The following is a 23,881-nucleotide window of genomic DNA, read 5'->3' on the forward strand; positions in this document are numbered from 1 at the left end:
AAGGAAGTTCTCATTTCTAAGGGGGGGGGCTTAAGTCCCCTTTTGCCCCCTATATGGGCATCCTTGCGCCCAGTGGCGTAGCGAGAAAAAATCCTTAGGGGGGGATAATTTTTTCTGAAGTTTAAAAGTAAAGCTATGCCCTCGAGTTTACACCCCCCCATATATATATATATATATATATATATATATATATATATATATATATATATATATATATATATATATATATATATATATAAATATATATATATATATATATATATATATATATATATATATATATATATATATATATATATATATATATATATATATATATATGTTTATATATCTATATATATATGTTTATATATCTATATTGTATATATATATATATATATATATATATATATATATATATATATATATATATATATATATATATATATATATATATATATATATATATATATATATATATATATATATATATATATATATATATATATATATATATATATATATACATATTTTTGGGGCTCATGGGGGGGTTCTAACCCCTCTATCCCCCCCATGGCTACGCCACTGGTATACTCTATTTCCTAATACCCCCACTTTACGTTTTCGACATCTTTCCTCTTAGAAGTACGAAGTGGAGTTCCTGCTGCACCAGGCCTGGGAAGATCCTCGTCTGAGGTACGAAGACAACGGCCGGTACAGGTACCTGAACGGTATCTCCCACTTCCAGTCCCTTTGGACGCCAGACATCTACTTCATCAAGCATGGAGAGTTCAAGGCCCCCCTCGCACAAGTGCATATGGCCCTTAAAATCTTCAACAACGGCTCCGTCCGATACATAACCAGGTACGTTCACTTGAATGCGCTTTCCACAAACTCTCTCTCTCTCATGAGCAAAATGCATGCCAGTTGCCACAAGATCAAAAAGTTAGCCAGGCTTTCTTTGCATGTCGTTGGTTCTACCCAAGGCCATAAACAGGGCAGGGACCGTCGGGACAAATCCTCAACCGAAATTTTAAATTCTCTCCAAGAAATAAAGAAACGAAGACAATCTAATCAAAAAACTCTTCCTTCGATTCACTATCACTTGACCTTGTTATACAAATCTTCTTTCATTCAGACCTCTTCTTCTTTTCGCCCCTCCCTCCACACCACCACACAAATTTTTTTAAAAAAATTTCAAAAAGTCCTCATTTTTTCTTACCTTGGTCCATTGCTGATTGCTAATGACTCTTGTTATGGATAACATTTTAAAAACATTCTTTTAAATACACTTCAACAAGAGACGTAACAGATTTAGATGATCAAAACTATCATTTAATCCTATCATACTTTTGATTACATGCTTAATTTTGTAGATTTTAATAAATATTCTCAAAGTCCGCGACGCATGCATTTGTAATTGCAAACATGTAATAAACACTGTATTAAGTGTTATAGATCGTAAAAGCGTACGCAGTCCTCTTAATTTCGAACTCCCTAATAAATAATTCCTATGGAATAAAAATTAGTTATCAAATATTAATGAAGTAATTAATTAAAATAATTATTTGATACGAATTTTTTAAATACATTGTTGTTTAATTTTTTCAAACAAAATAATAAACATAATTTTTAAATGATATTTTTCCACTTGATTACATGTCCTGGAACCACTTTGCCTCGACCATGTCCCTCCCCGAAAAAATATCCTGGCTACGGCCTTGGACCAGAGATATTTTTAACGACCCTACAAGCATATTTCTCAATTTCATTATTATTTTCATTAGATAATGCGCTTAAGCATTAGGGGACATTCATTAATTACGTAAGGATGAATTTGGCAATATGGGGGGGGAGACGGGGGAGGGGAATTTGAACTAAGAACCGACAGAACCGAAATGAGCTCACTAGTATCCACATAGTTGCTACATACAATACATTTGGTAGAAGACACTAGTGCAGTAGAAATAGGCCAAAAAACACCTTGGGGTCAAACAAATTGCAACAGAAATGATTCTTGTTGTAAATGGTAACACACTCCAAATGAACATACTAAAAATATACATCCGTACTGTTGGGACAAATGCGTTTTTTGGCCGCCATCTTGAAAACTTATGAAAAAATGTAAAAAAAAAATCATGTGTGATATCAAATGGAAGGAAATTTAACACTGAAAAGGATTATAATATGGGATACTTAAAGTGAAGTGAAGATGCTAAAAACGTACATGTATATCGTGGTGAAAAATGCGTTTTTTTTTTTTTTTGTTTTTTTGTTCGCCATCTTAAAAAAAGATGTTTTTTTTTTTTAATCGTGTTTGGCATCAAATAAAAAGAAATTTCATGCTGAAAAGGAATATAAAATGGGATATTTAAAGGAAAGCGGGCAGAATAAAAATTTACATCGGCACTAAAGCGAGACATGAGGTTTTTTTTTTTTTTTTTTTTTTTTCGCCATCTTGAAAAATCATGGACATTTTTCAAAAATAAAAAACATTATGTGTGGTATCAAATGAAAGGAAATTTCTTGCTCAAAGAGATACTGAAAGGTGCAAGGCAGGAAAAATAACCGAACAGGTTATGTTAAAAAAAATTAAGGTAACATTGGATAGAAACTAATGGAATAGACGCCAAATTTAGCAAATTAGCAACAAATTAAGTGCATAGAAACATAAAAATAATATCTATCTATATTTTTTTAGTAAAAACATAGTCTCACAAAAGTTTTTCACTCTTTACAAATGTGTAACAGAAATTACAATATTATGTTTCTGTGAATATACAGCAAAACTAAGTCAATAGGAAATTTGCAGCGTTATCATCTTTAGTAATTAATATCGTTCTTCTTGTTGTTATAGGAGAAGCATGATTTTAAATTGTCAAGGGAATCTCCAGATTTTTCCTTTCGATAATCCTAAGTGCCCTTTTGCTATTGAGAGCGGTAAGTACTTTGTAGATGTTTGTTTTGTAAGCGTAAAAGCTTTTATGCATGCTCTTCAGTTACAATGCCTCACTGGTGATATCTTAAGCTAAAGTTTGAGATTAAATCTTTATTTAACAGCTGGTTATAAAAGTCAAAACTAAATTCAATGTGCCAAAATGCAATAGCTGTTGTTACTTTTCAAGACAATGGGATTGTTTCCTTTAGTCAAAAGTACTACTTTTAGTCATTGAAATTAATGGTATAAGGAAAAAAATATTGATGTAAATACCCACTTTATGAGCAAATCTTTACTATCTAATATGCAAATTTTCTATTTCTGGCAAATAAAAAACAGTTGGTTTTAGACCGAAATATCAGGAGATTGTATTTTGAATGTCAGCTAATTTTTCAAGTTTTTGCCACATAACCATTAGGATAAAGGGAAATCAAATGGTGTACAGTCGGGTGAGTGTGCTGAGTGAGACAGTTGAGATTCCTTTTTTTTCTTTATTTTCTTTTCTTTTCTTTTTGTTACGTTTTGAGCAGTGAAATTGTGTATTAATATAATCATGCCATCAGATTTCCCTTTTTTCGGTCGCAGTGTGACAAAAATCTTGAAAATTTGGCTTTTATCCCTCATTCCATCCTCAGATATTTTGTTCTCAAACTGTTTTAACGATTCGGGAGTGAAATTTTCTCTTTCGAAGACAAATGTTAGTAGATAACGAGTGAAATTACGTCATTGATTTAAAAAAAAAACTTTTTAAAAATGTTGTTGACATTGAAAAAACGATATTTCCTTCACTCTTCCAATATATAATTTGGTACACAGAACGATGAAAGAATGCATGGAAATATGAATGAATTAATATTTTTGCACATTATTAATGCAGCATAAATTTTGGGACACACTTTACAAATGAGGAAATATTTTTGAGAATAAAATTCGGAAAATCAAATGTTCACTGACCTTTTTTTTTTTTTTTTTTTTTTTTTTTTTTTTGCACTTAAAATTCAACCACAATCTTCTCATTACACTAAAGGTTAATTTGTTACGTCAGATTTGCGTTTGTATCAATCGAGCTATGTCCCCTATATATACGAGCCGACGCATCAGCTTAAGATTAGCCATTTTGGATCGGAGCGCGTGTTACAGTGGTTGTCTTTTCTCGCGAGTTATCGCGTTTGGTGATTCTTCACTGTGAGCAATTATTAGCGGCATGTGAATTGTTTATTAAATAAAATATTATTGTCGGCAAATTTGGCGAAATCCGATACTTTGTTTTGGTAACCCTAGCAGTGCACCAATGAAAAATTCGATCCAAAATGGCTAAACTTAAGCTGATTCGTCGGTCTCTCTATATAGCGGCTCTAAATCGAGCTAGTGTTTGAGCCTTTGAATGTCTCCATAATACCAAAGTTAATCTAATTTAAATGCAGCAATTCATGGTAGCCCGTAATGACAGTAGTTAAGCAGCTATTTTGTTTGATCAAGGCTTCACTTGATACGCGTTTCTAAGACACGTGACAAGACGCGTATCCAGTGAAGCGCGTATCCAGGTTTGATTATTTTACTTCTTCGATTCGTATTCTTAACAAATAGTGTTTTAATTAAAAGTGCATTCACACAAACATTTGAATGTCGTCTTTCGTTACATCCCTCCCGACCCAGATCTACCTCCATTTTCAACCGGTTTGGCTCATTATTACACGAAGGACCCTGCTCTAATTCAATAAATATAAACCTCAAGTATTATCGATTTCAAAATTATCGACCTTGCTCGAACATTCAATTATTCTATTCCAAATGGATTTCCAAATTGGAATATTCAATCTAAAATATGCGTTTAGTTGGAGGAAAGAATTTGAAGTAATGAAGCTAATAATTACTTGTGAAAAGTTTGAAAGTGAATATTAGTTTGTTTTCCATTGTTCTCGAAATCATTACGTCACCGTGATTGTTTCTTGGAAAAGATAAATGAAGAAAATGGCATCTCTTTGAAAATATATTGAAAATCGTTCGCAGTTACAGAAACTCATTCGGTATAAGTTGGAAGACTTTGTTATGCTATTTTTAGGAAACCGGTTTTTAATATATAATTGCATTCAGCTACTATGGTGTAGAATAAACTAAGGGATCGAATTCGCATAAATTGGCGTTTTTCTCTTCTTAGGCTTGCATATTGCAATTTGTGTTGCCAGTGTCATGTCTTTAAAAAAAAAATTAATAAAATCGGATTAAAATAAAAATTTAATTTAAATTTAAAATTGAGTTGTGTGTATATTATGCAGTTTTGTGGCTTACACAGCGTAAAGTGCTAGCTGTTTTCATGCTGTAAATTAAAACAAAAAAGAGAAAACATTGAAAGATGTCTGACATCCGAAGGCACACATTTTCAGAATGTGCACTGCCCTCCCTCTCTCTCCCATTTTGACCCCCTGTTTATATGGACCAAACAGCCGACTCATTACAGGCCTTTTCCAATCGCGAAAAGAACTTAATTCCCATGCAGGGAAAAACACGGATCATTGTAGGTAGGACTTTGGGAAAAACACGGATCATTGTAGGCAGGACTTTTGGGAAAAACACGGATCATTGTTGGTTAGGTAGGACTTTTGGGAGAAACACGGATCATATTATAGGTAGGACTTTTGGGAAAAACACGGATCATTGTAGGTAGGACTTTTGGGAAAAACACGGATCATTGTAGGCAGGACTTTTGGGGAAAACACGGATCATTGTTGGTTAGGTAGGACTTTTGGGAGAAACACGGATCATATAATAGGTAGGACTTTTGGGAGAAACACGGATCATATAATAGGTAGGACTTTTGGGAAAATGCGGATCATTGCAGGTTGGACTTTTGCCTATTTCTTAACAGGTGGAAAGTGGAATAGTTCAGCAGTGGTATATCAAGCGGCTCAGTTTACAATTAGCAACGGAAGTGCCTATTTTAGTTGATCCGATAGATTATGCCAGCGGAGTGTTGTAGTGGTTATGCTTTGGCCTCTTATACCCAAAGGTACACGCTCAAACCTGACTAGCGTCGATAAACTTTCGATATGCAGAAAATTGATTATGCGACACGTAAAAGATCTCTTGAATATTCATTTGGCTTTGAGTACTCTTGGCAAAATAAAATTCTTAGCACAGTTTCGCATCGAAGTAATCCCAGGCAGAGGCGTGCACGGGGGGGGGGGAGATGGTACAGCTGTTGGTCCGGGCCCGAGTCTGAAGAGGATCCAATATTTTAAAAACTAATAGTGAAATATAGAGGTAAACAATATGGAGGAGGGCTCGGAAAAGCTATTTGTGGCGGGCCCCAAAATTTCTGTGCACGCCCCTGATCCCAGGGTTCTCCATCTGGTGGGGAAACTAGGCGTCAAAATTCTTGTGGTAGAGCATCTACCGATAGTGGAGCCACATGAAAGAATGGATGCTGCGTCGTGGGATAAAGCCTCTAACGAAGCCCCGTTAGAAACAAAAAAATAAAATAAATAGTTATCCTTTGTTCTGGATTTATACCGACTCAATGCATTTCCTTTTTGAACGCCCTCTATGTTGCTTTTTGGTAACTATGCATCAACTGAATGTGTTTTCAATTTTTTTCCCCGGTTATTTCCGGCTGAAACATTATTTTTTGATTTCATCTACTTTTGCCTGCAGCAAGAAAATATGCTGAATGAATTTACTACATGTAGCCAATAATTGACACACTATCGTAGTATTGTGCGAACAACACATATTTTATAACAAAAAAAATTTTAAGAAAATAAAAGAGGTTGAAGAGAAAACTCAAAATTAAACTGAAATTTTAAAGAAAAAAAGGGATCAGATTTTAAACAACCGGATTTTTAGGGATTGAAAACTAAAGATGGGACTTTCAGGAAAGAAAGAACCAGTTGGGAGCCCTGAGTAAATTATAAGACGTTCTTCTGACAAGCAATTAACAGCGCCTCAAAATGGCTTATCAAGTTAATTTCTATATCCCATCAAGTTTCGTTTCCGACAGCTGGGGCTAGTTATTTATTCTAGTCCGAACTTGACACATACTTTGAGTAAAATGAGATGATTAGTTACAACGCAAATATTTGGATATGCTAATTAGGTGTACCACTACGAGTTTTGTTTTCCAGGACTCCAATCGATACTTATGTGATAAAATCATGCAGTGATATGGATGTTTCGAGATGTAAGAACCCAACAGCAGTTTCTGGAGAAACTCCTGCTCGTGTTGTTTCTTCCAATTAATTCACAAATCTAAGGGGAATGTTCTGTTTATGTTTTGAAAAAATATATTTGAAAAGATGTGTTTCCAAATCTTTCGAGTGTATTTCTTTATTCAGTCACGAAATCAGAATGATATCTCATGGCTAGGTTAGCTCCTGTGATTGCCAGGTCGTTTAGCGAGATTGGCGATAAAAAATGCTGGTCAATTAAATAGCTTGGTTTTCTATAACTTACTGAAATTTTTGAATTACTCTTTAAAATTAGTTTTGATTTTTTTAAATCTAAAAAGTACGTTCAACGGCTTTGGTGGCATAATTTATTTATTTGGAGGATTTTTTTACAATTGAATGGAGCTTTTGAATTACTATTTAAAATTGCTTTTCATCATTTTAAATTTAAAAAGAACGTTTAACGGTTTTGGTGGCATAATGCCTTTATTTGGCGGATTTTTTGCAATTGAATGGAGCTTTTGGTAGAATTACGGTAACCGGGTCGCGGCGATAAATATTTCATTCTGGCAACCCGCTACCTTACCTTGGCAACGGAGTAATTTTGGTAACCCTACACCAAAGCTGATTTGCTATTCGTTTGGCCAATCAGCCATTTCAGAATTCACCCATAAAATTGTAATTTATTTGTCCAATAAATCTTTCCCTTTTTAGCCTACTTTCCCAGTAAAAGTCAGAAAAAGAAGAAAAAAGCATGAAAGAAGGCTTAATGCATCTTAAAAATATCCCGAAAAACAAAAAAAAGTCAAAAATAAATAAAATAATTAAATAAATATCGAAAAATTAAAAATTGGAAAGTAGGGTATTGAGATGGGGAAAAATGTCTGTCGGTCTGTCTGTCTGTCGGTCTGTCTGTCTGTCGGTCTGTCTGTCGGTCTGTCTGTCTGCCCCCCCCCCCCCCTAATAACTTTTGAATGAATAGTCCGATTCGAACAAACTTTTTTTTGTTCGAAAGATCTCGGCAAGGACACCTCATTCCCATATTTCGCTTTTTGGTTTGAACTATTTTTTGTTCAATTTTGAACAGTTCAAAAAAACTTAACATTAGCTCCTACGGGGAAATTCAAGGCAATTCCGAACTGTGAGGCGAATTAGCTTCAAACACTCTTTATAGGAAAAAGCTTTTGATGAAAAACTTGTATATAAAATATCTTTTTGATTTGAACAATTTTCTGTTCAATTTTGAACAGTTCAAATCCCTTAACATTAGCACCTACGGGGAAACTGAAAGTCAATGTAGATTCCGTACTTGAAGGCGGATTTACTTCAAACAAATTTTGTTGGAAATAGCTCTTGACGCCAAACTCCAGACTCCGACTCCGAGAATTTAGGGGCACCTGAATCCGAATACGACTCCTGTGCCCGACAATTAATCGGACTCCGACTCCCCGACTTCGACTATGACTTCCTAGCTTTGGCAAAAATTTATACACGGACAAATGACTGACTCCGATTCTTAGATATTTGACTCCGACTCCTTCATCCCAAAATTAGATTGACTCCGACTCCGACGCTATGGTTTTAACTGTGAAATAATTATTGTTGATGTGATTTGTTTTTATTTTAACGCTAAAGTGTTTATTTAGGTATTCAGTTTTCGGTGAATAAACTCGAAATCATTTATGTTTCTACATAAAGATACGCGCAGACGATTTTTTTTTTTTTTTTTTTTTTTTTTGACAATGAAAAGTATTTCTTTACGTTGACATTTTATTGTTTTTATTTATCTTGATAAGTGCATTAATTCATTTAAAAAATTATTTTTGGCAACAGGGGAAAAAGAAACGATTTTTTTTTTTTTTTTGATAGGATGTATTTATTTTAATGAGCTTATTAATTTTTATTATTTTTTTTTCGTTTTGAAAGCTGTTGAAGAATTTTTTTTTAATGGAAAAAAGCGTATTAGCTGCTTTGTTAAAAAATTGCTGCTATTTTATTTGTTCGTTTTGTTTTTTTTTTTTTTCTTTTTTTTACGCATCTAATTTTTTTAGATGAGTGAGGAATATTTTATTCCTAGAAAGTTGCTTAAAATATTGGAAAAATATGTTTGAAACAATTTGCGATTTTAGCTATTTTGAGAACATTGATCAGGTACTAGAAAGTAGTATGTGTATAGGGAAAGTAGGCTTGTCTAGTTCTAGACAGAACTTCTTGTTTTTTTTCAATTCCATAGAATGATATTTTAAGTTTTCTCAAAGGTGATTTTTTCTCAAAATTGGCAACATATTGTGTTTTTTTTTAATTTTTAGATCTTCGAAACATTTTATGAAATTTTATATCGCGAAATGTTTGTCACTTTTAACTCTTTTAAGTTATATATTTAAAAATTAGTTATTCATACCTTTTGGATAAGTGTTTGGAATGTGTTCGCAGTAAGTTATTTCCTTCATGTTTTATTATTCTATCTTAAATTTAAAATTTATTAATATAGTAATCACTTATTCAGTAAGTTAGAATTATACTTTTAGTTATGATAACGTTCTCTGAATAGATATTCTGATGCGATTTAACTTATTTAGTAGATCGTTTTAGGTCTTAATTAAACGGTAAGTATTTTTAATGTCTTTTTCTCAGATTATTTCAGACTAATGTTGTGTTCTATCCAACTTTTGTTGTTGTTAAATTTCGGTAAAAATTTGTTTAATTTTAATGTTCCTTAGGAAATTAAACATGTTGATAGAAAGTGTAGCACCATATACGTCATGAAACTTTTCGTCCACATACATCATAATATTTTATTTCTTTTTCTACAGAAAAAAATGAGTTCAATATTACTGCAATGGGAACGTAAAGAGCAGTACCGGCAAATTTTAATTAAAAATTTTTTTCGCATTTTCGTCATGGGTCACTTCAACTTTCTTGTACAAGCTTGCTTACTTGCTTTTCACTAAAAAAACAAAAAGGTCAAATTCCATCATTTCGCTATTGTTAGTATCGAATCCAAAACACGTTTCTTTTTATGTCTGAAACATTCATCTCTGTAGGTACTGCTCTTTATCTTCCCTCGTTTAAGTTAACATCTTGAAAAAAGTTACCTCTCATTTGTCTTTTCTGCAAACTTTATTTCAAAGTAAGAAAAATAATATAGTTCTATAAAAAAAATTCGAAAATTTGCACGAATCTAATACTTTCTTCTATATATTAGATATAGAAGAAAGTAAAAAGAAAAGGCTTAATCATTTGTTTCTTTCCATATTTTGCAATATTTTAAAAAGGAAAAAAGAATTTTAATGCTTTTTTACTTTCTTCTATATCTAATATATAGAAGAAAGTATTGGATTCGTGGAAATTTTCGAATTTCGAATTTTGACGGATTCGAATGTTTTGAGGTGTGCTGAGTCCATTTCGACCATTTTTGGAAAATGTCTGTCTGTGTGTGTGTGTGTATGTGTGTGTGTATGTGTGTGTGTGTGTGTGTGTCACGTCTGTGTGTGACCAGTTTTTTGTGGCCGCTCTACAACAAAAACTACCGCATGAAATCGAACGAAATTTAGTACACGTATGTGCCCCTATGTGAACTTGTGCCCATTAGTTTTTGGCGCGAATTCCTCCAAGGGGGGGTGGAGCAATGGGACGTTTTTCGAGTTACGCGTGCTTGCTATTCCTCAGGAAGTAACTGGCGGAATCAAACAAAATTTGGTCCATATGTTGGTATTAACAGGAACAGGTGCTGATTCAATTTTGGTGTCAATAACTCAAACGGGGGTTGAGCTATAGAACGTTTTTTGTCGTCAATTGTGACTGCTGTATCTCAAGAAATAATGAACGGAATGAAAGAAAAATTTATCGGCAAGTAGCCCTTAGTGGGTTTAAGATCTGATTTTATTTTTGTGTCAACAGCTAAAAAGGGGGTAGCGCAATCACCCGTTCTTTTTTTCCATTTTGAGTGCCCTATCTCAAGAAGTAATGCTACGTTCTAGTTGAAATTTGGAATATATGTGAATCCATATGTAAACAGGCTTTGGTTCAATTTTGACGCCGATCGCTCCAAGAGGTGTTGATTTTTTTTTTTTTTTTTTTTTTTGCGAATAAAAATATTTTTACTTTCTTCTATATCTAATATATAGAAGAAAGTATTGGATTCGTGCAAATTTTCGAATTTCGAATTTTGATGGATTCGAACGTTTTGAGGTGTGCTGAGTTCATTTCGACCATTTTTGGAAAATGTCTGTCTGTCTGTGTGTGTGTGTGTGTATGTATGTATGTGTGTGTGTGTGTGTGTATGTATGTGTGTCACGTCTGTGTGTGACCAGTTTTTTGTGGCCGCTCTACAACAAAAACTACCGCATGAAATCGAACGAAATTTAGTACACATATGTGCCCCTATGTGAACTTGTGCCCATTAGTTTTTGGCGCGAATTCCTCCAAGGGGGGTGGAGCAATGGGACGTTTTTCGAGTTACGCGTGCTTGCTATTCCTCAGGAAGTAACTGGCGGAATCAAACAAAATTTGGTCCATATGTTGGTATTAACAGGAACAGGTGCTGATTCAATTTTGGTGTCAATCACTCAAACGGGGGTTGAGCTGTAGAACGTTTTTTGTCGTCAATTGTGACTGCTGTATCTCAAGAAATAATGAACGGAATGAAAGAAAAATTTATCGGCAAGTAGCCCTTAGTGGGTATAAGAACTGATTTTATTTTTGTGTCAACAGTTAAAAGGGGGGTAGCGCAATCACCCGTTCTTTTTTTCCATTTTGAGTGCCCTATCTCAAGAAGTAATACTACGTTCTGGTTGAAATTTGGAATATATGTGAATCCATATGTAAACAGGCTTTGGTTCTATTTTGACGCCGATCGCTCCAAGAGGTGTTGATTTTTTTTTTTTTTTTTGCGAATAAAAATATTTTTATTAATGCAACAATAAGAAAGATAAATCGTAATAGATTGTCGTCTGCGTATTTCTCGTGATTTTAATTGTATGGAAATGATAGGAAATATTATCTCAATGATTTAAAATTTTGAACTGTTGCCATCTTATGTTTGTTAACAAATAAAATATTTGTAATTCATTCAAGCAAGGCTTTTAAAATAACTTTCAATTTTCGCTCTTTGCTTTGCTTTTGCAATAATTCAGACATTGGGATAGTCGTCAAGTTTTTGCATGTGTAATTTTGTTTTTGTTGGGAATATTGCTTCCTCGTCAAGCATGGGGAGGGATCAGAAAAAAAAAAAAAAAAAAAAATATAGAAGAAAGTTTCGTGATGGCCACAACATACTAGTTTTTCTTTACGGTTGCAATCAGAGAAAGAAAATGGTTAATAAACAGTTGTAGTTACCTAGGTGATAGTTTGAGCAAGTCGGAGCTCCGCCCCTTGTCTTTGGGTCAACTCTCATTTGATGATTTCTCTTGTTTGCATTGGAGTACTTGGTTTACATTGAGTCGTAGATGCCAATTTGGCAGTTTTTGAAAAAATACGCCAACGCGACCCGGTTACCGTAATTCTACCGAGCTTTTCAATTACTATTTAAAATTCTTTTGATTATTTTAAATTTAAAAAGAACGGTTCATGGTTTTGGTGGCATAATGCATTTATTTGGCTGATTTTTTGCAGTGGGGTCGTTTCCAAATTTTAAAAGTATTTTTTTTCTGAAAGAGCATGCTTAAAAACATAGGATCTGACCATTTTTAAATAATTTATTTAAGTTTAATATTTTTTTTAAAAATTACTTACATCGTTGCGCTTTCATTGTTTACATTTCTGTCGTGTGACATCACAAATGATGAAATGCCATTCAATGTTGCCATTCACAGAACAAAATACTTAATTCGCATCTTTACTCACGTGCATTGGCAACGATATGGCTGATAGCAAGCGTAGAGCGCATTCGCTGCTTGATTATCATAACGTGGAAACGTAGTAGAAAGATGCGCCGCAAATTGCATTATTTGTAACGTCATCAAGACCACTCCTTGTTTGAAAAATCGGACATTTTAAAAAAATAATTAAAAAAAAACTGTTGGGAAAATTAATTTTTTTTTTTTTTACTTTTAAATTTGCGTTGCTACCAAAATGTGTTTTTTAAACTATAATTTTCATTCCCTTCAATTTCTGACATTTGATACGAAAACATTTTTGCGACGATCGACGAACTGAGTGTCTGATACGACTTATTGTTTCCTTCCAGTTTCTCACGAAATATCCGAGATGGAGCTGATGTGGGAACCGGGGGTGATGCCAATTAGTGGAGCTACTTCTCTGCGATACCACAATGCCTACCTGGTCAAGAACGTCACAGACGAATGCAATTCTCACCACACGTGGAGAGGTACTTTTGTCATTCAAAATCAAAGATTATACTCCTCCTCATGATCTTGATTCGCGCCAAAAATCCCTCCAATTAAATCAGACAAGACTGCATTATTTGTTTAAGTAAATATGTACTTTAGGATTGTACTGGCAGTAGGGAGAACGTGGGGAAAAGTGAAATAGCGGTGCGACGTGGAGTGGTGAAATCTTTACACGGTTTTTAGCGCCACCTGTCTGGTAATAATTTGTAACTATGTAGTAGTACATGTTGTCTGTTCCAGTCAAGTACAAATTATTTCTGAGAATCAAGGAGTATGAAAACACAGGCCATTTTCAAAAATTTGTACTCACATTGAAATATATCGTTGGAAGTAAAAAATTATTATTTTTGAAATTATTACAGTCTGAGTAAAAACTTTAAGGCCCAAACTTTTTACTTGAAAGAAAGAAAATTAAATTAAAGGGATTTTAATATTATACTAGCTGCGTGCCCGGCGTTGCACGGGCTACCTAAAAAATGTAAGAGCAGTCCAGTTGATGCTTTTGTAGTACACTGACACTAGTTTCTAACGCGTTAAGGAATAAATAAATGCGCGTGAAGCAAGGTTTAACTAAGGTTAGGTAACTAAAAATAAACTGCATGTAAATCACTCATTTACTTTACGACGTGCACGGTCCTCCTCGAAAATGAAAGTTATGTCATGTGACGCGTATTTAACAATCAGGCTTGAACAAAAAAAAAAAAAAAAAAAACAGCAAAATTTTACTGCAGATTGCGGCAAAATAATCGAAAAGTAAACAACTTAAACACCCTGATTACAGGAAAAGCCTTAAAACAAAAGCCTAATTTTATTTCTTTATATTCGAGAAAAAGAAATGGCAACAGATCTTTCATCTCAATGATTTTCTTCACGCTGTAAATTTTAATAAAAGCGTTCATCCGGAAAGTTGAGTTGAAGCACTGAATAATAATTTGAATGGAGGAAAGCCTTCGAAAAATATGGATTTTATTTTGAAATCTAAGAGTCATAATTAATAATTTTTAATTGATATCTCCGCTAATTATTATCGGAGGATTATGTTAAATAGCCAAACATGAAGACGGGAAGATGACGAATCCATCGATACCTGGTTCGATGGTCAGTTCACTGTCGTTCGGGAGAAGAAGCTTGGACATAGATAGATAGATAGATACTCAGATTTTATATGTATAAGACTAGCTGCGTGCCCGGCGTTGCACGGGCTACCTAAAAAATGTAAGAGCAGTCCAGTTGATGCTTTTGTAGTACACTGACACTAGTTTCTAACGCGTTAAGGAATAAATAAATGCGCGTAAAGCAAGGTTTGCAAAACACCAGTAAAACATATTTTTGCCAAAACACCTCATCAACGTTAATAATCGTTATCAATGATACAAGTTATGAGTACATTTTCAGTCAGCACAAAAGGGGAAAATATATGCATTATCAACTGTAATCTTTACTCACGTTAAACTGAATTACATCTGATAGACTATATCGGAAATATTTATGCACAATAACAATCCGCTTTTTGCATAAAATAGTCTACTATCCGGCGTTGCCCGGGTGTTTATTAATGCAACATACCACTCAGATAAATATTTGGATGGATTCTATCCACATGGTCGTACAAGAATTACATCAATCCGTTTTCCAGGTACAAACCCTCAAAGAACTCAAATAACTTGTAAATCACTCATTTACTTTACGACGTGCACGGTCCTCCTCGAAAATGAAAGTTATGTCATGTGACGCGTATTTAACAATCAGGCTTGAACAACAAAAAAAAAAAAACAGCAAAATTTTGCTGCAGATTACGGCAAAATAATCGAAAAGTAAACAACTTAAACACCCTGATTACAGGAAAAGCCTTAAAACAAAAGCCTAATTTTATTTCTTTATATTCGAGAAAAAAAATTGCAACAGATGTTTCTTTTCAATGATTTTCTTCACGTTGTAAATTTTAATAAAAGCGTTCATCCGGAAAGTTGAGTTGAAGCACTGAATAATAATTTGAATGGAGGAAAGCCTTCAAAAAATATGGATTTTATTTTGAAATCCTAGAGTCATAATTAATAATTTTTAATTGATATCTCCGTTAATTATTATCGGAGGATTATGTTAAATAGCCAAACATGAAGACGGGAAGATGACGAATCCATCGATAACTGGTTCGATGGTCAGTTCACTGTCGTTCGGGAGAAGAAGCTTGGACATAGATAGATAGATAGATACTCAGATTTTATATGTATAAGATTATTATTAATTATTAATGTACATAGGTAAGAAATAACGCAACAGACAGGATTTGTAAAGCATGCATTAACCATAGAAAAGCAGTGGTTTATTCAAAGTTAGCATTTCAGCTTGAGTAAAAACTTTAAGGTTACTAGTATTTTTAAAAAACTGCAAGTACTTATATTGTAATAAATGTCACCTCAGTTAACAAGATTGTGGAAACTCTTCAACTTGCAGTTTTGTGATTAATTTCTTCAAAGTTTTTGTCCAACTTGTGACGATATCGTAAGATAAAAAGTTAACTGTTCAAGAAAGAGGACAGATTGAAACTTTTTCGTCAGCAAGGATAAGTAGGCGTACTATTGCGAAAAAATAGGAAGATCGAAGACTGAAGTCAACATTTTTGTTTGATTTAAACACAATTAGGGTAAAAAGGAAATCTGGGAAAACTTAAAGCTTTCTCTTCGCGTCATGGAAGAAGCGTTTGGAAATTATTACATTACCTGAAAAGTACTCAACCAGGAAACTTATTCAGACGATATGCTTAAATGTTTGTCAAAAATGATATATGACACAATTAGAAGGTGTGGAAATTTTATTAATGCTGCAAAATTGCTTAAACCTCATTTATTCAAAATGCACAATATAGAGCATTTCAACTTTAGCTAGGAAATCATGACCTGGGATAACCAATGAATTCAAATAATTTTTTCTAACGAAAAGAAGTGGAGCTTGGATGGACCAAATGGACGGAAATACTATTGGCATGATTTACGAAAAGAAAAAAACATTCTACAAGCGCCAATTAGATGGAGGCTCTGTCAGAACTTGAGAGTGTTTTGCTTACAATGGTGTGTGCTCAGTTGCGTTTGTTTCAGGTAAAATGAACTCACAAGCATATCAAAATGTCCTCCCAAGTCATCTTTTACCAACTGCTGAATTTATTACTGGAGAAAATTGAAAATATGAGCAAAACAATGCATCTATCCATCCGAGTAACTGTGCAAAAAATAGGTTCCAAGTAAACAATGTTGAAACTTTGAAATGACCAACTAAGTCTCCAGATCTTAACCTAATAGAGAACTTATTGGGTGATTTAGCAAGAAGAGTTTATGCAAAGGAGAGACATTTTACTTCATCAATAGAGCTGAAATCTACCATCGAAGATGAATGGTAAAAAATACATCCCGAATTTTGTAAAATACTAGTTTCATTCATGAAAACAAGAATATTTGAAGTAATTTGAAGGAATGGCTCCCACACAAGCTTATAAATATTTGAATTTTTGTCCTCATGTCCTTTTTTCTATGTTGGCCTTAAAGATTTTACTCAGGTTCAAATATTGATCTGTAATATTTTCTGATAATGAAGCACTTACAATTAAATTTTTTTGTCTTTTTTACCTGTATTTAAGGTCAATAATTATCACTTATATGACTTTTTGATCCTAAGATTAAGGTGTGTCCAATTTCTCAAAAAAGTGCACTGGACTTAAAGTTATTACTCAGACTGTAAATGATAAATATCTTGTTAAACATTAAAAAAATTAATTGAAACCTCCTAATAATCTTTGCAGTATTTATTTAGTTAATATTTAACTGATTTGTATTGTAAATACTATTTTATACAATTAGTCAAGTATATGCGGGGCAAAGTGGAGTAGTCTACTTCGTTAACACACTCAATCATTTACTAAATACTTACACAGTCATTTATTAATTAATTTATTTACATTCTTTCATTTAGTCCTTCACTTATTCATTCATTCACTTATTTCTTTTTCATTCACTCTTTCTCACTCATTTATTTTTCTTGATATATTAATATAGTTATATATTTATTTATTTAATTTATTCGTTTATTGTTTCATTATATTTTCTTTTATTCTTTCAACCTTTTATTTGCTGAATCATTTAATAAAAAATAGAATATTTAGTTAGAAAAATATTTTATTTTTTCACTTTGCCCCATAAAAAAGGGGGTAAAAATTCCCCCCCCCCCCCCCTTTTTTTTTGGAAGACGCAAATTTGCTGTCAAAAATAAAAATAAAAACGAATCTAATGCAAATTGTATTACATAAAACAATTTTGAAAAAAAAAAATAGAACTGATTTCAAAATTGCTCTAAAAAGTGAAAAATTTTATTCTTTGAACACCATTGATAATACTTTTAAACGTAGTTTTTGAAGTTGGCGCAAAAACAAAAAGTAAAACCATGTGTAACCATATTTCGTTCATAATTTTTAAGAAAATCATCCTAAATTAGGAGCGAAACATGTATACCGTTACTCAAATATGCTGTTACCAATGTATAATGTATGCAGTGGTATTGAAGAAACTGGGTCCGGTTAAATTTATAGTTGTAGTAGTTGCTACATAGTTGAATTATGGCTACTAATGATTTTATCTATAGTTGTCTGTTACTGGTGACGTTACCCTACGTATCATAAGGAAGTGTTTCTTTGCAATTTCCCATATTTTGCCGAGTTTGTAGCAACTCACCTAGAGAGTACTCTACCCACGATTTACTGACCACCGTTCTATGTCGTCTAATTCGCCCGTCTCTTTTCAGGAAGCTACAGTTGCCTTTTTGTCCTCCTCGTCTTCACGCGAGACAAAATATTTTATTTCAGCACAGTCTTCGGCCCTGGTGTCGTCCTAGTGACAAGTTCCTTCATCAGCTTCTGGCTGGATATCAACGCCGTGCCCGCCAGAGTCATGATCGGAGTGACCACGATGTTGAACTTTTGCACGACGACCAACAGCTTCCGTTCCACCCTGCCCGTGGTCTCCAACCTGACGGCCATGAACCTGTGGGATGGCGTCTGCATGTTCTTTATCTACGCTTCGATGCTGGAGTTCATCATCGTCAACTACCTGTACAGGAGGTACCCGCACAGGACCCCTTCCTCTGCGGCCGGAATCACGGGAGAAGGGCTGAGGGCGCAGTCTTCGAGTTTGGGACGATGGTGTGCGAATTACGAAGTAAGTTACTGTCTGTCTTTCACGAGAAAAGCTAATGCCGTAAAGTCTGAGCCTGTGTACTGCCATAGAAACGGACTTCGTTCATTTTCCGCAAGGTTTAGCAGGATTTTTTTTTTTTTTTTTTGGCGACATTTCGCCACTTGTCTTCTCGCCTTTGTGCAGTCGTACGGGATTTTCCAACATTAAGCTTCCCTTGCAAAATGGGACACGCCTCGTTGCTATAGCAATAGACAGGCGCAGACATTTCGGCGGAGGCTTTTCTCGTGATGGCGCCTTTTTTATAACTTGCACTAGACGCTTACGTGCAGGGACGTCGCGAGGTCAAAAAAAAATTAAGGAAGTGATTAAAATTGATGGCCCTCTTACTTATTTCAGACGAACCTCAAACACATGAAAAAATAATGTGGGTTTGAGGTCTTTTTTTTTTTTTCGTTTAAGAGATGAGTCACTTAGGACTTAGTACTGACAATACAAACCAATTCCTGGGTATTGGGCACATTTTTGTATAAGTTAAAATATTTATATTTTTCAAAAAGTTAAATTTTGACTTACTTGAAATGTTCCTACTCAGCGCCTACCCATTACTGCTGAAACTTAATGCCTGCCTGAGTATCAGTTGTTCCGTGAAATGAGTTGAAAAGTAACTGTACTTAATATACAAGTTTTTTTTTTTTTTTTTTTTGCGAATTTAAAAGGATATGAGTTTTTGTTAGCATGGATGTTTTTTTTAAATAAATATTACGTATTTATAAAACCATAAAAAAATTAAGATGATTTCTTTTGGTGCTGAGGCTGTTTCTTCTCAAATCGAGATATTTTCTCGATCTCCATTTAAATGCCCAAAACTGCATGTTGAAGACTTATGTTTCGAAAAAAATATCCCCAGACCTCCTATTTTGAAATCAAAAATTGTCCCTCCACCCTTCAGAGGTACCCCTACCCATGTAATGTACTGACAGCCAGGTTATCTCATCTAGAGATTGCTGTTTCATCCTTGTTTGGACTCATCAGATCGCAATAGGGAATAACCGAGCTGCAGGCAGATGTCATCTCTTTGAAGCTGAGCGTACCAAGAAACTGGTAGCTTAAGTAAATTTATCTCTATTATCACCTGCGGGGGTCCACAGACATGGCGCGGTTCAACTCATAAACTGAAGGCAAATCAGTTACCGCCTCTAAGCCAGAGCTAAGGCAGAAATGCATGCAATATACCGACAACCTGGTTTTAATACCCTTGGCTCAGTTAATATACCACCTAGAGGCGAGTTTTTCTAAATATGAATTTACTTTACTTTTATTTCTATTTTAAGCACAGTGTTTACTGTAATATAGAAATGTCTATACATTTTCTGTTTCCAAGTGACAGACAATCCGAATGCATCTAATAGTAATTTTGAAAACTATTCGAGAATTATAGAAAATAGCTCATCTTCGTAGACGTCCAACAGCTATTCGATGCACGGTCGGGTTCAACACGTAACTCATTATTTAATGGAACGCTAGACAACATTAATTAGTGGAATGCAGGAGGTTTTCTGCTAATGTAACTATTCACGGCGATTCTCGAGGCTCCTTTGGCGATATTTTGTCGCTAATGCTTCTGCTGAAATGAAATGCACTGGCATCCTTTTCAGTTAAATCCCAGTTGTTTGAAATTAATTTTACGCACACTTGTTTATTATTTTTATACCAAGAAATCGGATTATTTTGACTAATTAAAAATTGTTATTGCAAATTTTTATCTTAATACCCAATTCGCAACTCCAGCGCTCGAATATGCTACCTTGCGATGATTTACACAATTATAAAAAAAGGTAAAACATTGCGTTCCACGTGTGTCTGTTGGTAAACATAGGCAGTTTGTTTATGAGTATTTATTGATGCATTCGATGTGTCTTAGATTGCTTTCAGCAACAGAAATTGTTTCCTCCAGTAATGGTATTCTCGAGCTTCTCAAAAGAATGTTAGTTTACATTATTTTCCTCTAAAATGTGAGTTGACTGTCGTAAATGGCGAAATCCTAAACACAGGAAAACTCTGGATTAACACGCATTTTGCATGAAATTAAAAATAAATACGCTGTTCGAAGCTTTTTTTTTTTTTTTTGAAGAGGATAACGTTATACCAGGTAAAACTTTTTATTGTTTTGTGTGAATTTGTAAGAACATGTTTTTTTTTTCTTAAGCTCGAAAGAAGGATTTAATAACATTAGCGGAAGAATTCGGGCTTTCATCTCCGCCTAGTTTAAAAATAATTAATTTAACTAACCTTATTTTACCGCATCATTTGGTTGGAATGGACAGTATGCAAAATATTTTCTTGAATATATTATCGTAGAACGAAATGAAAAATGTTTAACCGAGAAAGAAATTTGAAGCAAAAACAAAAGCTTTCTTCGCCAAAATAGTGTACCAATTTTACTTTATTGCTTTCATTCTCAGCTGAAGAGTTTCACCAAAAATTTGTTTAGGATTATAGTTTTAGTATTGTGCGAGCAAAGAACCTTTGGCGAGATTTCACATGTCAATTAAACCATTTTGATTTTTTATCATGAGTAGAATAAAATGGTAGAAAGATTACAGAATTCTATAAGTTAAAAGAAATAATGGTAGATCAATTAAAAAGAAAACTGCCACCATATATTTGTGAGAATTTTGTTGATGATTTGCATACATGACAGAATTAAATCATAACGCAGAAATTAGAAATATACGAAACAGAAAAAAATTTAACCGATTCGGCAATTTGAGAAAAATAACTCAGCTGCAAATGCAAAACAATTAGCGCTAGCCAAGCAAGATAAAGAGGTATCATCTTCTTTTGATTATAATTCTTAATGTCATATAATTAAATTATCTAGCATTAATTGCTATTCTTGTCAGTCTTATGGCCACAAGAAAATGTAGTTCCATCAAGAATTGATAAATATCGAATTCAACATAGTGGAAATGGCTGCTTAAAACTACGAACTACGAAATTTGCATTAATTTCTGACGTTTAGTAATGCTTCTTGGATTCTCATTTCTTTCTACGTGGACCAGAATATCCACAAGACTTTAAAAATTAATTTAAAAAGAATAAAGCAAAAAAAAAAAAAAATCATGCAAACAAACAAAAATTACTAGGCTTATTCGCATTTTCTACGCTACGGCATGCGTTTGTTTTACCTTTTTCATCCGCCATTAGACGGTGGCTGCAGTGTCCCCTATAGTTTGTTGGAGTTGCGAATTAGCAAACACTCGTGATGCATATTTATTGCAAATGTTATCTCTCCAATTTAATTTTGAGCCTTCCTTGTTGGTTTCCCTGGTGTTATTAGTTTATTTAACTTTCGCTAAAAATTTTAATTAAGTTTTTGAATGGGTGGCAACACCTAAAATACGAGAGCATGCTTTTTCCAAAGGTAAAACAGTCGTTAACGTGATGTGTTGATATTATAGCTAAGCTAAACTTGCAATATCTTCCAACGAAAATGAGTATTGATTTACTTCTAAAAGCTGCCCAGTTTGTTGAAAAAAACTCGGACCACGATTACTGCTCATCAGATTTTTCTCGCAACACGTATAAGAAACAGTTTAAGGATAAATCAGCTCGGCGTAAAGGCTACCACAATGAGTTAGAGAGAAAACGTCGGGCAGATTTGCGAGATAATTTGGAGTTCCTCAAGAACTTAGTGCCTTTCGACTCTGAGCCAAGACGCCTGTCTACCGTGAAGCTACTTAAGGAGGCAGCATTTTACATCACTAGTTTGAAAAATGAATCAGAAACTCTAGATTCTGAAATCCTTAAGTTGAATTGTGAGCTGCAAATCCTTCAAAGCGAAATAGCGAGACAGCAGAGTAGTTCATCTATAGATTATTTTCTGGCGATTGGAAATGTCTAGCACACTATGTTATGAAACGCAAAACTAAAGCGTTTTTGTATCCAAAAGCACTTTGAATGTGCCATTAAAGAATGTTAATATTTTTTTATTTGTATTTCCTTGAAGAAATTCTTAAGCTCATTCCTTGCATTTATGCTCAAACCACTTTTTGATTTTATAACTAGATTAAATTCGTCTATAGATTCTTTTAAACTATTTCTGGCGATTGGTAGTGTTAAATGCATTGAATTATGAAAAAATACTGGATTTGAACGTAAATATGACTTTGAATTGTTTCTATTTATTAGTTTGTATTTTCTTTTAAAAAGTTCTTTTTCTCATTACTTACGTTTCTGTTTAAATCAATTCGTAATTTTAATGAAACTGAATTTTCTGCGAAAATTTATCGACTCAGTAAACTGAATTCAGTAGAATTTCAACTTACATTTGTTTAAGTCACCTTAGTTTAACTAACTGATTCGGTAGTTTTTCAGTTAAATATAAAGTTACTGAAAACTAATTGACAGGATAAAAACTTGTAAGATGTATGCAATCATCGGAAGTGTCTGGAATTCCTCGCACTGAAAACTTGCTTAAAGGATAATTAAAATGTGCAAATGTAGACATAAATGCTCTACTTTTAAAACATGTCTCAGAAAGCGATTTAGTAGGGTAAAAATCCTTTCAAAGTTTTTTGTTGCAAAATGTGATGTTAAATAATTTCGCCAAGATGTATTTGCAAGTTTATGGTTTAAATTTCCAGAAGGAGGTTTTTTTTTTTCAGCCAGTGGAGTTGCTAGAAAAAACGAGCTGATGTGTGCATCACATGATTTCCTTTTACTCCAATTTAATGATAATAGCGCCTCGAACTGAGCAAAGAAACACTTTAATTATACTCACCCCAAGTTTATTGCGAACCGAAGAAAAGAAAATGTTTTATACAGATAAATTTTCAATGGTTAACTCTCTAAGTATGGCCAAATTGAAACCAAATTTAAAAAAAAAAAAGCACCGCCAAATTTATCGCCAAGTTAGTGACAAAACTTGGCGACCAAAAGCTTGACGATATATTGCCAATTGTTTGCCAAATTATAACACCACTTCAGTTTGCTTTGAAATTAACAATGATTTTACCCCATAAAGGTGTAAAAGACTAACTTTGGACCATCCGAATGCAATCAAAAATGGAGGTGCACAACTAGACCCCACTAGGAGTCTACATACCAAATTTCAACTTTCTAAGACATACTGTTTTTGAGTTATGAAGATACATACGCACATACACACATACGCACATACATACGTACATAGGACATGACGAGAAAACTCGTTGTAATTAACTCGGGGATCGTCAAAATGGATACTCCTGGTGTGTAGACGCTCTTAGG

The 23,881-nt window shown here is 33.8% G+C and overlaps 1 protein-coding gene across 1 annotated transcript in view; it reads left to right on the top strand.

Annotated features, from left to right (window-relative positions):
• The window catches only part of LOC129227011 (glutamate-gated chloride channel-like), a 122,072-nt gene that overhangs the window by 88,205 nt on the left and 9,986 nt on the right, over positions 1-23,881 (top strand). The window contains exons 5-8 of the mRNA XM_054861640.1: positions 623-843; positions 2,837-2,919; positions 13,268-13,408; positions 18,219-18,631. Coding sequence (XP_054717615.1) covers positions 623-843; positions 2,837-2,919; positions 13,268-13,408; positions 18,219-18,631 — 858 coding nt within the window. The remainder of the gene's footprint in view (positions 1-622; positions 844-2,836; positions 2,920-13,267; positions 13,409-18,218; positions 18,632-23,881) is intronic.

Source organism: Uloborus diversus, chromosome 7, assembly GCF_026930045.1.
Source record: "Uloborus diversus isolate 005 chromosome 7, Udiv.v.3.1, whole genome shotgun sequence".
Taxonomy (NCBI): domain Eukaryota; kingdom Metazoa; phylum Arthropoda; class Arachnida; order Araneae; family Uloboridae; genus Uloborus; species Uloborus diversus.